Genomic DNA, 14,191 nt, shown 5'->3' on the forward strand with positions numbered 1-14,191 from the left:
GAAACTATCTGAGAAAATATTTTATATGGATGTCGTTTTTATCAGAAACGTCAGGGAGATTATCAACAACAAACATTCTGTCTAAAAAAACTACAGACTTGTGCCCATGACCGAGATACACAGTTTGAAATTTTTGTTATCAGTAACTGGAAGATTTTCTTTGCTTTTAACTATCATTGCTTGTATTGCGCTCGGGCATGTGTTTATGCATTTGTATGTGTGTGTGTGTGTGTGTTTGTGCCCGCGCGCGCGTGTGTGTGTGTACGTGTGTTGAGGTATTGGGAAAGGGATATTTTTATGGAATGTTTAAGTGTGGAAAAAAAGAACAAGAAAAAAGAATAGATTCTACATCTGTCGTTTAAAAAAGTTGTGCACATGTGCGCTCGCGCTCGTGTGTGTGTGTGTGTGTGTGTGTGTGTGTGTGTGTGTGTGTTGGCAAGCAAACATGTGTATGTGGGTGTATTCACTTCTATTGTTTCTAAAAAGCCTGCAGTATTTTTACGACTTTTCTGGACTTCATAATTGTGCACTTGTACCGTATTATATATATATATATAGATAGATAGATAGAGAGAGAGAGAGAGAGAGAGAGAGAGAGAGAGAGATATTCTTTGGGGTGGATTTTTTGTGGTATATCTGCATGAGTGTAATTTTCTTTCAATGCGATTCTTTTCTCTCGCGTTCTTATGACCCTGTGTGGTCGGTAAGGCCATAAGCAACGAAGATAGATAAATGAATAAATGAATGAAAACGGAGTATGGCTGCCTACATGGCGGGGTATATGAACAAAACGGTCATACACGTAAAATGTTACATGTCTGAGTGTGTATGTGTGCATGCCTGAAATCTGATTGAATGACTCAGGAAACGAATGATGAGCGCCCAGTGGCAGCCGTCAGTCGGTTCTAGCCAGGTAGGCAGCCTGTTGTGCAAATGACCCCGTGTTTGTAAAGCGCTTAGAGCTTGGTCTCCGACCGAGGATAGGCGCTATATAAGTACCCATATCAATCAATCAATCAATCAATCAGTCAGTCAGTATAAAAGTAAAATAATGAATAATAAACAAACATACAAATGAATGAATAAATAAACAGGTAAATAAACGAATGAACAAATAGATAAATAGACAGATAAATAAGAAAGTAAGGAAGGAAAACTAAGGAAGATAATGAAGTAGAAGTAAGCAAGCATGTTGATATGTTTTGACCACTGTGTGGTGCAGGTATTTCAAGAGACGCCGAGAGATCGCCGAGAGCATTCTGGTTTCTGGAACAGGCCTGGGGACAGCCTTGATGTCTCTGTTGTTCCAGCAGCTGATCACGTGAGTTTCTCTCTGTTTGTCTGTCTGTCTGTCTGTCTGTCTCTCTCTCTCTGTCTCTCTGTCTCTCTATCTCTCTGTCTCTCTCTCTCTCTCTCTCGGGGGGACATGCGCAAGATGGCGACCAGTAAGCAGCTGACGGGAATATTCTCCATTTCAAAGAGGAATTTGAGGTGCTGTACAAACACTACAGTGAAGTGCGTTGTTGGTGTGAAGTAACATTGAGTGTGGACACTGAAAAGACAACAAAATGATCGATGTGAACATGTGGAGGGCTAGAATTGGCCATTTTCTCCGGTCAGTGAAAGTGGGTCATTTGTCAGGCATGGGACAGTACAGGTGAGCGGCGACACAGTTGACGTGACACTCAGTGACATTCTCATAGCATGTGTTTTGCTTCTTGCTTTGGTGAAGATTTTCTTCTGTTTGTCTTCGAACATATATATGATGAGCAATGTACCTTTTCAATGGACGTGAGTCAGGAATATGTCAGGTCAAACCAGGTCAGGTTTGCCTTGCACGTGCCGGTGGTCTTTTCCATGTGTGCTGTCAACGCTATGCTGTCAGTGTGGAGAATCCTGCTGAGCAATGACGTAGAGGAGGATCCAGGGCCCCTTCACAAGCAGCACGGGCAGTCAGAAAGGTGGGCCAGAGGAGACACCAGTGGACGGGGATACCACTTTCACTTCTCAAGCTTTGTCGGAAATTCTTGCGGCTGTCCAGCTCCAAAGTCAGCAGTTCAAGGCACAGTTTGAGGAACAGAATAGACAACTGAGACAACACAGAAAGGAACAAACAAAACAACACCAAGCCATTAGAGAAGAACTGGGTGACATAAAACATGATTTAGGAAAAGTAGCAGAGAAATGTGAAGAAATCAATCAGCGATGTAACAAACTGGAACACGAGAGCAGTCAGTTGTGGTGCAGGGTGTATTAAGTGTCTGTTGATCTCACTGACTTGTATGCAGAAATCAGGGAGGAGAGTGAGGAGTGTGCGAGGGTGTCATCAACGGTAGAGGAAACGAAAGAAGAACCTTGTGGAATCAGTGATGAGATCGACAGATTGGAGGAGTTTTCACGGCGAAACAACCTTAGATTGTTCGGCATTCCTTCCTTAAGTCAGAGTGAAAAAGAGGGCTATGACTCATGTGCTGGGGCAGTGTTTGAGGTGCTCAACAAGGTAGAAGAGAACAGAGAGTGGACAGAAGAAGACATAATGCGGGCACATCGAGTGGGACAGGCAAAGCCAGGAGAACCAAAGACAATGATCGTTAAGTTTAAGCGTTGGAGAGGCAACATGATGCTGATCAGAGACAGACAGTTGAGAACAAAGTTAGAGGATAAAGAGGTGAGAGTGGCAAACGACTTGACCAGGAGACAAGCTGGCATGGTAGCGGTAGCAAAACGAGAGGGGAAGGAGTCTTTCTTTGTGAGGGGAAAGCTGACAATCGGACCTCACAAACCAGATTCCAGGCATCACGCTGAGAGGACAGCTGGTTCCAGTGCTGTGCCACAGAGCAACAACAGTCCCATCCCATCCCCCACCCCCACCCGCCATGGCCTTGATCAGTCACCCTCCCCTTCTCCCCACCCAGGAATTCACACCCATCGTCACTGGTGACGTCAATCGAAAGGGTTCCCCACCCTGTGACCGGGCTGCAGCTAATGGCAGTGGCGTCTCAACAGATCGGACTCGTGACGACAACACGGATCCCGCTTCACGTGCAGCTGACCGAAGTGACACCTGTGACAGCGCTCACTCCTGCAGTGACAGCAACACGCGTGTTGGCAGGCCGGCCGTGGGGCACCGTGCAGTTGGTGGTTCAAGCTTGACAGGCAGAGGTGGACAGCAAGCAGGTATCCGTGGTTACTTTAGAGGGCAATCCCGTCACCTGAACAAGTCACCTGCTGGGGGTAGTGGCCATACTTTGCGGTCGAACAGTTGTAAATAGGACAGGCCTGATCATCAAGTGTCGGAATTAACATTTCTGAATTATAATGTAGAAAATTTGTACAGCAGACTTACTGACGTTTCTTTCGTGAATTTTGTTACTATGATTTCGTGTGTCTGACAGAAACGTTCGTGAAGGATTCATTTGATTTTAGTTCAATCTTTATTGATTATATAAAATTCAGTGCCCCTGCGAAAAAATTATCAGCTCATGGAAGACATTCAGGAGGGGTTTCATTAATGGTAAGAAAGCAATTTGTTCAGTTAATTAAAGAAATTAAGTTAAATTTGGCAATGTGGTGGTTGTGCATATTGATAAAAGTGTGTTTGGTGTTGATAAAGATGTTATTTTTGTTGCCTGCTATGTTGTACCAGAGGATGGGCCAGCTTATATTCACACACAATTAAAATATGGAATCCTTATCTTTCAAGAAAATATTTTAGAATCAGTTCGTAATGATATGTTTTATTTTGTTGTCTGTGGAGATTTGAATGCCAGGACAGGTAATGAACAACCCAAAGAGGGACAAATGGTTAGTTATATACAGAGTGCGGATGAAGATAATGATGATGATTATGATTATGGGAAGTGTTGTTCAAAAAGACACAGTTGTGAAAATTTTTGGCAAATCCTTGTTAGATTTTTGTTTTTTGTTTGATCTTTTCATCATGAATGGATCCTGTATCACTGATTCAGAGGGAGAATTTACTTTTGTATCTCCTCATGGATGCAGTGTTATCGATTATTTTCTGGTGTCCAGAGAAATTGTTTCAAACTGTGATTTAAAAAAAAATGATTCTCTTTTTTCATGGCATCTGCCAATTCAGCTCACATAGAAACAGTGTATTGACCAAAAAAAAAATTTGTACCATTTGTGGCTCAATGTGGTGAGGAACGGGTGGTATGGTCAGAGGAAAATATACAGACTTTTAAAGATGAACTTATTTCGTATGTTTAAAATGTGCATGAATACAGTCATGGACACTCTGGCTACAGATACCGACAAATCTATTGAGCTCTTTGTCAATGCATTATATGGAGCTGCTGCATGCATGGTTAGGACAGTGGACAGAAAAAAGAAAACAGTTAATGAATGGTTCAACAATGAATGTAAACAAACGAAAAGACAGGTAAGGAGATTTTTGCAAGTTTCAAAGAGCTAAAACAGTTGAAGGAACTTGAAGGAAAAGCTGAAGCGAAAAACAGTTATGTAGAAGAAAGAAAACAACATATTAAGGAAAGGGAAGAAAAAAGATTTCGATGAAAAGAAACTGCAACAGTTAAAAGAATCAATAAAGGACTCAAAATTATATTGGGCAACCATTAGATCAGTCAATAGGAAATCAGTCATTTATAATGAAATCACTTCACAGCAATGGTACAGTCATTTTTGTCATATGTTTAATTCTTTTGAAGGGGGCAAGACACCACAGATACAGGAGAAGAAGAAGACGAAGAAGAAATCTTTGACGAACCTTTGTTTAATGCCCCAATAACTATACATGAAATTAAAGCCAGTATAAGAAATTTGAAAAATGAAAAAAGTGCCGGCCCAGATAAGATAATCGGTGAGATGCTAAAGAATGTCGATGCAGTTGTTGTTGATTTTCGTGTTTCACTATTTAACAAATTGTTTGATAATAGATTATTTCCGACAAATTGGTGTAAATCCATTATTGTACCCATTCATAAGAAAGGAGACACTAATAACCCAGACAACTATAGGGGCGTAGCTCTAACAAGCGTAATTAGTAAAGTATATACCCATATTTTGAATAGAAGGCTTGTCCAGTGGGCCGAAAGAGAGGAAATAATTTGTTGAAGAACAAGCAGGATTCAGAGTAAGGTTTAGTACTGTCGGTCATATTTTTACTTTGTATGCTTTGGTTCAGAATTTTCTTATGAAGAACACTAAATTATATGTTGATTTTGTTGACTTTACAAAGGCGTTTGACTCCGTGAGCAGAAATGTATAGTGGCATGTTTTGATAAAAACTGGTATTAATGGAAAATTGTACATGGCACTGCGAGATACATACAATTCAGTTATCATGGCATGTGTGCGCGAATAGGGCGTGTATTCTGACTTCTTTAGTTGCCCCCGTGGAGTAAAACAAGGCTGTCTCTTAAGTCCTCAATTATTTGCATTCTTAATAAATGAATTAGCTATTGAAATGTCAGGAAAAGGTAGGCATGATATTCAGTTAATCCCTGGTGCTGTGGAAATATTTATGTTGATGTTTGCAGATGATGTGATTTTGCTCTCTAGCACTGTAGTTGGATTACAGAATCAGCTTAATGTATTGAGAAACGAAGCAGATAAATTACAGTTAACTGTTAATCTAGATAAGACAAATATTATTGTTTTTCGTAACGGAGGTCATTTATCACAGTGGGAAAAATGGTTGTTTGGTAATGTGGAAGTACGAGTCATCAATGCAAGCAAGTATTTAGGAAGGGTATTTACGATTAGGTTGAGTTTTAAAATGGGATGGTCAGAAATGTGTAGGAAAGGGAAAAAGGATGTAACAGAATTTTTAAAACAATTGATCCAGCTTTACTTTGAAAGTTATTTGATACTCAAATACAACCAATGATAACTTATGCAGCTGAAGTATGGAGCCTCGAAGAAAATCTTGAAATGGAAAAAGTACACACCTTTGCCATAAGAGATTCATGAATATTCCATTACACTCATCTGACTCGATGGCATACGGTGACTCTGGAAGGTATCCTCTTTATATTAAAGCTTTTGTTAAATGCATCAAGTATTGGTTAAGACTTACTCAGTTCCCTACAAGCAGATTATGTAGACAGGCATACGACATGTTAATTCAACAGTTTGAGTTAGGCAATTGTAACTGGGTGGGTAAAGTTAAACAAGTTCTTTCAGTAAATGGATTTGGTATTGTATGGCTGAGTCAGGGAGTTGGGGATGAAAGAGGGTTTCTATCAGAATTTAAAGATTGCTTAGCGTCTTCTTATAAACAGAACTGGCATTCTAAAATGGAAGATGATGTGAAGTATTCTTGGTTCCATTCCTTTAAAACTATTTTACAACCGGAGAAATTTTTAGTAGTAGTTACCAATAAACTGCACACAGATATGCTAGCAAGATTCAGAAGCAGGACCCTAGGTTTAAAAGCTAACAAAAGATGGTTTGATCTTGAGGGTTTAGCTGATTGTAAGTGTACAGTGTGTATGGAGGATGTGAGAGAGGATGAAGATCATTTTTATTTCATTGTAAAGCTTATGAAGACATTAGAGCCAAGACACGACTTTTCCATATTGCTGCTGAGAAAAGACAAGACGTGCTTAGTCTGTTATCCACTGAAAATGATGAAGTTATAATTTTGCTTGCCAAATACATAGCAGAAGCTGTTAATATCAGGAAAATGGAAAAAGATGGTAATAACACGTAATCATCACTAGTTAAATCATTAGCCTGTTACTGCTGTTTTCACTTGATGGTCACATTGTATGTTTATTGTCTATTGTATGTTGTTTCTCTATTATGGTGTGAGTACTTGTATTCGCACATACACAAGTGTGCGATTAAGTAATCTGTTTTTTTTTTAAATTGATTTATTGACATTATTTGTTTTATTTATTGTTCTTTGTTTTCTTTCATCCAATACATTTGACGCTGCAACTTAGAATTGACCCCCTAGACATACGGGATGTTGTTAGGCCAATGTCAATGAAAAAAAAAAGTGTCTGAAGCGTCTGTGTGTGTGTGTGTGTGTGTGTGTGTGTGTGTGTGTGTGTGTGTGTGTGTGTAGCCAGTGCTGGAATCTGTTGCATTGATGGACGAATGAACGGAGTTCTGTGTTGGGTAGCATGTTGGTTGCTATAATTTTTCTTATTTTTCTTCAAGGAAAGAACCATAGCTATTTTTGTTTCAATATTTGCTTTCACCTTTTTCATTCGGTTATTTTAATATTTTGTTTTAGGGACCTCATGGCCCATGACATTTAAGTGTTAAAGCGTCTCTCTCTCGTCGTCTTCTTCTTCTCTGTCTCTCTGTCTCTCTCTCACTCTCTCTCTCTTTCTCTCTCTGTCTCTATTCCCATCTCTCTCTCTCTCTCTTTCTCTCTCTTCCTCCCTCTCTTTCTCTCTCTTTGTTTCTTTCTGTGTCTGTCTCTGTGTCTCGTTCCCTCTCTCCCCCTCTTCCCCTCTTTCCCCTTTCTGTCCCTTCCCCCCTCCCCCCGCCCTCCCCCGTCTCTCTATAGGTTTTAAGTTTGAGAGAGACGGTATTGTCTAGGTTTCTCCAGTTGTTTCTTCAGTTATTAAGCTGCGAAAACTGGTATAAACGATAATAGCCATGGTGACATTTGCAAATTTTGTTATCACCCATGATTCGTTTGGGCTGTGGCCTTAAATGAATAACCATCTGAATCGGAATCCCTATATATCTATCTGCGTGCATGAATAGATGTGTATGGCCGAGCTGAAAGGTAAGGTTGTATGTGCGAATGTGTGTGTATGTGTATATGTCTGTATGAATGGATGTTCAAGTACGCCCAAGTTCTGAGAGGGAGAAAGAGGGGGTGGGGGGGGGGGCGGGCTGCTGTAGCCGTAAATGAATATTACATTTCGTTCTTTTGTATATGAAACAATCTGCACATTTCTCGGGCGTGTTTTCATGTGTGTGTGTATGTGTGTGTGTGTGTGTGTGTGTGTGTGTGTGTGTCCTTGTATATATGTAGGTGTATATGTGCGCGTGTGCGTACCACTGCATGTTCGCATGGGCTTGTGCTTCCCCTCGGAAAAATGGACTGAACTTGCTATGAAACCTGCTGTCAGACAAGGCTTATTAATTTTCAGTGTAAACATATAATAAAATACATACGTACTAGTTGTTCTATTCTACTCATTGACTTAGTTGTAGCTTTAAGTTAGAGAATTCTTATCAGACACAGAGAAAAGACAAAACTTTAAAGGAAAACTAAAATCTTTCCCATGCCATGAACACAAAGCCACATAAAGAAAAAAAAATAAAACAAGAGACTGGTTTCATAAACATGAATGTGAATAGAAGTCTGGCCAACTCATATGCAAAAGCAAGACACGGGAAATATTCCTGGAGTGGAGTGGTATTTTCTTTGATGTCCCGTCACACATACTAGTGATTGTAGACTTTGTATATAGACATATATATATATATATATATATATATATATATATATATATATATAATTTTATTTTTGTTTTGATTTTTTTAAGTATCAAGGTTCATATATGAATGTTATCGTTTAAAGATGGAGAAGACGTTCCTACCTTGTTTCCAAGTGCGTGGTTTTGCAGTTGCACCACTGCTACTAATACTACTACTACTACTACTACTACTACTACTACTACTACTACTACTACTTCTTCTTCTTCTTCTTCTTCTGCGTTTGTGGGCTGCAGCTTCCTCATTCGCTCCTATGTACGAGTGGACTTTTATGTATGTGGCCGTTTTTACCCAGTCATATAGGCAGTCATAGTCTGTTTTCGGGGGTGCTGCATGGCTTTAACACAAATATATCTCGATTTGAACAGGGTCACAAACGGAAGGTTGTTAGTGACACCAGCCGGATCCGTCTCATGCAGTACCAATGCCTTTCCTGTGCTGCCCGTTCTGTCTCGCTGAAAAGAAGTTTAAGTTACAGGTCACATGGTCATGGTCATCTGGGAAATGAATTCACATCCACGGTGTCTAGGGCTCGTCACATGAAGGCGGGGGCCTAATCCTCTCCTTCCTTCTTACTCATTGTTTATTTGGGGTTTTTCTCTGGATATTGGACCGAATAAACGTTTTTTGTCTCGTGTTGATGTAGTGGTGTGACATTTGCTGTTTGGTCATGATTTCAGACGTCATAAGAAAGGCATCGCTGTTGGTCAATCAATTTCAGTTCATTTATAGTATTTATAGCTCCACTGACCGCAGGACGTCAACTAGGGGCTAAGAACACGTCAAACTTATAGAATTGTGAAGTGAAACGTTTTAGAATTAGAATTTCTGCACTTCTGTGCAATGACTTCCAACCTTGGTATCTGTGGTACTCTGTGACGGGCGCAATAGCCGAGTGGTTAAAAGCGTTGAACTTTTAGTCCGAGGGTCCCGGTTCGAAACTCGGTAACGGCTCCTGGTGGATAAAGGGTGGAGATTTTTCTGATCTCCCAGGTCAACATATGTGCAGACCCGCTAGTGCCTGAACCCCCTTCGTGTGTATATGCTCGCATAAGATCAAATACGCACGTTAAAGATCCTGCAATCCACGTCAGCGTTCGGTGGGTTATGAAAACAAAAATATACCCAGCATGCACACCCCCGAAAGCGGAGTATGGCTGCCTTCATGGCGGGGTAAAAACGGTCATACACGTAAAAGCCCACTTGTGTGCAAACGAGTGAATGTGGGAGTTGCAGCCTACGAAAGACGAAGAAGAAGATGGTACTCTGTTAGCTCGCTGAACCTTGTATGAACTTTTGGGAAATCCGCTTGGGGGTGAAAGCTACTGCATTATGGACAAAAGAAAACAGAATAGTGAAACTGTTTGCCACACAGATGCTAGCAAAATATTTTTTTCTGTGAAAAAGAAAGTTTAACGTTGAAAATAAATCATCCGTTTACGTGAATCGTCGTTGTGATCGTCGTGTTAATTACTGTCTTTATGAAAAAGCAGAAATAACCATTAAGTTCAAAAGCATCCTTGAGCGTGATATCGACATGCGGTTATGAAAGCAGGGAAATCAGCACTCGACTGCTTTTGTCAGCAGTGATGCTAGTATTTAGGATTGCACTGTCAGAAATATAGTACCCAGAAACACCGGGACTGGTGGGGTTGGGAGGTTGACTTGCACTGTCGGTGGTGCCCTGTATGATTATCGGTCTGTTAGATAAGGACTAGGCGGTGCGGTAAGACAGAAAATGAGGTCTGTCATAAGGAAAGACCGCCGAGAGACTAGCCCCCCCTACTCGGTCTTTGGTCTTGCACATGCATGTACACGTACACGTGCCTGCGCGTACGTATGAAGGAGAGAGAGTGGGTGGTGTAGTTAGTATGATTGAGGTGGTGGGGCAGATAAAGATAAGCAGGATACAGGATGTCGTTTCACCCGCCAGTACTGTCCAGGTACCATTCTGCGCTTTTGAGCACGACTGCTGAAATGAATCCGCAAATGAGGAATTTACGCATTCTGTCTAATACGTGCACAGTGAAAAATGTAGTAGGCATCCGTCTGTCATTCTCGACAAACCGCATATATATCTGAAGGTGTACATCTCTTGGTCCTCTCGCGGAACAGCTAACAGTTGTGCACTGGTAACGTGCACGCTAAACCCGATCGTTGGGTGAGTGTAGCATACTGTGAGAAGATGGCTTGGTTGATGATGACGGATATTCCTGCCGTAGTCTACGTCCGCCAGCCTCCCGAGTTCGTTGTGTAACCCATCCTGTCACTGGTGGATGGCCCTTCATTAGCTCCATGTCTCCAAAGGTCCACATCGGAAGCGAGGGCCTCTGCAGCGGACTGGGATCTGTGCGGCCGGCTATTAAAGGTCACATTTGCAAACCACCGTGAAGCGCTACCACTGGGGCCGTAGTGGCTGAGATAATCTTGGCCTGTAAGCGAATCCCTTGTGAGGAGGGGTGACAGGGGGGAATGGGGGAGGGGGGGGGGTTTCCACCGTTATCCAATCGCCGGGCACTGCCCGGGGCAAGTAGTGGACGTATACTATGTCCCTTTGTCGGGAGCGATGAAAGCGCGCTCATGTAGATGTATTTCTGTTCGTTCTCTTTAATGAAGGTTTTCCAGTTTTCTGGTTACGTTACTGACCCACTGCCATGGACTGTGCTTTGAGAGTTAGGGATCGGATTTCTATGTTCTATCCCTCTCTCTCCCCCCCCCCCTCTCTCTCTCTCTCTCTCTCTCTCTCTCTCTCTCTCTCTGTCTGTCTCGGCCTCGCTCTTTGGTTAGAATCTATCTGTGTCTCTCTCTCTGTCTGTCTCGGTCTCGCTCTCTGGTTAGGATTGAATCTCTCTCTTCCTCTGTCTCTGTCTCTCTCTGTCTCGCGACAGATCTAAGTATCAGTAGTGCCTTATTGGATGTGTGTAGGAAAGGAAGGAAAGGGGTTATGGATATATTAAAAACGCTGAAAGATTAAGTATAACAGATATTCATTTCTTTTGGAAGCTTTTTGATACACAAATCGAACTGATTTTAACGTATGCAGCAGAGGTGTGGGGTATGGAAGAGGATGGCGATCATATAGAAAAAGTGCACACCTTTGCGGTCAAAAGATTCTGGAATGTGCCATTACATACATCAAACAAACTTATGTACGGAGAAACAGGAATATATCCTTTACATATCAGAACAATAGTAAAATGAATCAGATACTGGATAAAACTGACTGTGTTTACAATTGTCATTCCAATTGTCACTGCCCCCTTTGTCTAAACGGCCTTAACGCTGAATGGACAATAAAATAGTGTCACTCTCTCTCTCTCTCTCTCTCTCTCTCTCTCTCTCTCAGTCTCTCTCTCTGTATATATATCTCTCTCTTAACTCAGGCTACGCTCGAACTCTCTATCTTTGCTTACAGTGATACGATACACTAAGCCATGGAAACAAGATGAAAACAGAGTATTTACTCATACTCTTTCGTATATTTTGTCGCTAGTAACCGCGTGTTTTATCGTTATTCGTTTCATTAACATTAATAGTGTTAGTTTTATTTGCGCACGCCCCTTAGAGTGCATTGCCGCTGATTCTGATATGCCTGACATTCTGTCGGATCTGAAGAGCACGATGAATGATTTGATTGGTGGATATCGATTTCCGTCCAATGGCCAGGGATGTTCATTGTCAGAACGAGAACATCAGTCACGAGAGATTCAAGGCATTTGAAACTTCCTAGAACTTCCGGATTGCACGTTTCCTGTTTCCTCCGTGAGCTGTTACTATCGTATTTCCTATAGATGGATTATTTTGATTGTGTGTGTGTGTGTGTGTGTGTGTGTGTGTGTAAACATGTGTGCTTATATTTACACGTGCGTGTGTTTTGCAGGTTTCATAATAGGCATCCATGTTGTCACAGAAACCACTTTCCTAATTATGTTTGTATGCGTGTGTATGTGTGGAAAACTAAAGAAAGGCTAACGCACAATTTGAACTTTTTCAGTTAGCTTCTTCACGGATATAAGTTTTAGCACCACCGAGTGACCGTATCAGAGGGAAAAAAACTGAACTTAACATACATACACTGATAAAGACATCCCAGAAAGGAAGTAGCCTACAGTTCCTAAACATACACTAAACATTATTTTCTCTTTTTCTTCTCGATGGTATATTTATTGTCTCTTTAGTTTGTTGTTTAGTCGATACAAGATGCATTTGATACAATCATCAGACACTCGCTGAATTCGTACCGAGAAACTAAGATTTGGTCATTCCCTATCGCAGAGGTCGGGGTTTTGAGTGATACTGTGCATGAGCGAACATCACCATTACTTTAGCTACAATATCAGAATACAGAATACTTAATTATCTCAACAAGAGAAATTCATTTGTGGTGTAAAACGCATAAACAATACACGAAATCAGTCATTCAACATGTATACATAAAAGACATAAAATGTTTAGATTGCAACCCATGCGTACAATCAATAATCACAGTAGACAAAAACAACAACGACAGAAACCTTTAAAAGGTAACCGAGGGTAAATCATGCATACATCATCACAGCCATACATGTGCAGTACAAAACCAATCAAAGAATAGGAATAAAATAGGCATGAAATAGCATACAAAAGGTAGACAAAGACTTATGGTAACAATGCAGTTCAACAATACTTTGATTTAAGATACAACATTCCACATACACACACTCTGGCTACTTCGCATGTTAAGATTAACTCATGCTTGACAACACAGGGTTTTTTGTTTGTTTGTTTGTTTTGTTTTGTTTTTGTTTTTTTTTAATTTACTGTGGTGGAAGCAAAAGACTTGGTTATTTCTTTTACAGTGTGTTAGGTACTTCTGTCAGCTGAAAGGTTCGTCTTTGGCATGGTTCGTAACAGGACAGAAAGTATGAAATCACGCAAGCAATTCTTCGTGAACACAAGCCACTTCTTTTTAAATAACTTTTTGTTGGAATAAACAAACGTCTGTGTGTGTGTGTTGTGTGTGTGTGTGTGTGTGTGTGTGTGTGCGGTATCCACTGTCTCAAGTGCCCGTGTACTAGTCCATTTACCATTTGCTATTTCTAATCACTAGTACGACGTCCGTGCTGTTCCTGCACCCCGTAGTTTCGAACGCGTGTATGTATGTCTGTCTGTGTTCATTTTTCATTAATTAACCAGCGTTGAAGAAGCTATCAAAAAAACAAAAAACAAAAAGCAGCAGAACTTTGACGAAAGTTCACATGTTTATGATACAAAGAAAAGTTGTTTGTATCTTTGATCTTCAGTAGTGGCTGACTTTGTTTTTGAGGTATCAGTGTATGTGCAGTGCCCAGAATATCGGGAAGGACTTTACGGATATGTAGCCTGTGAAAAGGAGGAGGGAGAAGTTCTTGCAATGCATGAGTGCGTGCATGTCTGCACAACAGACCATCGCACCAAACGCCACCATGTCACACGCGGGCGCAGTCAGCTCTGTCAAGGAGAAGGGGGGTGGGGTGGGGGTTGAAGGGAGGGGTGGTGGTGAAGGAGATGTTGAGGGATGAAGGGTGCAAGGCGAAAGGGGTGGGGAGGGGGGTAAAGGTTGGAGAGTTGAGCGAGCGGCCAGATCATGTCACATTATTGATCCCGTACTGATTCCTCGCTGAACCCCCCCACTCCCCCTTTCCCGTCCGCATTCCTCCGTCCTCCTTCCCTTTCTCCTTGTCCCTCGCCCTCCCCTCCCCCCTTGCCCCCCAATCCCTCTTTC

At 41.4% G+C, this 14,191-nt stretch overlaps 1 protein-coding gene across 2 annotated transcripts in view; it reads left to right on the forward strand.

Moving 5' to 3' along the window:
• LOC143282970 (monocarboxylate transporter 2-like) overlaps window positions 1-14,191 on the forward strand; it is a 125,043-nt gene that overhangs the window by 77,902 nt on the left and 32,950 nt on the right. For both annotated transcript variants that reach the window (XM_076588898.1, XM_076588899.1), the window contains one exon: window positions 1,223-1,321. In XM_076588898.1, the coding sequence (XP_076445013.1) occupies window positions 1,223-1,321 (99 nt within the window). The remainder of the gene's footprint in view (window positions 1-1,222; window positions 1,322-14,191) is intronic.

The sequence above is a fragment of the Babylonia areolata genome, chromosome 6 (assembly GCF_041734735.1).
Source record: "Babylonia areolata isolate BAREFJ2019XMU chromosome 6, ASM4173473v1, whole genome shotgun sequence".
Classification (NCBI taxonomy): Eukaryota; Metazoa; Mollusca; class Gastropoda; order Neogastropoda; family Buccinidae; genus Babylonia; species Babylonia areolata.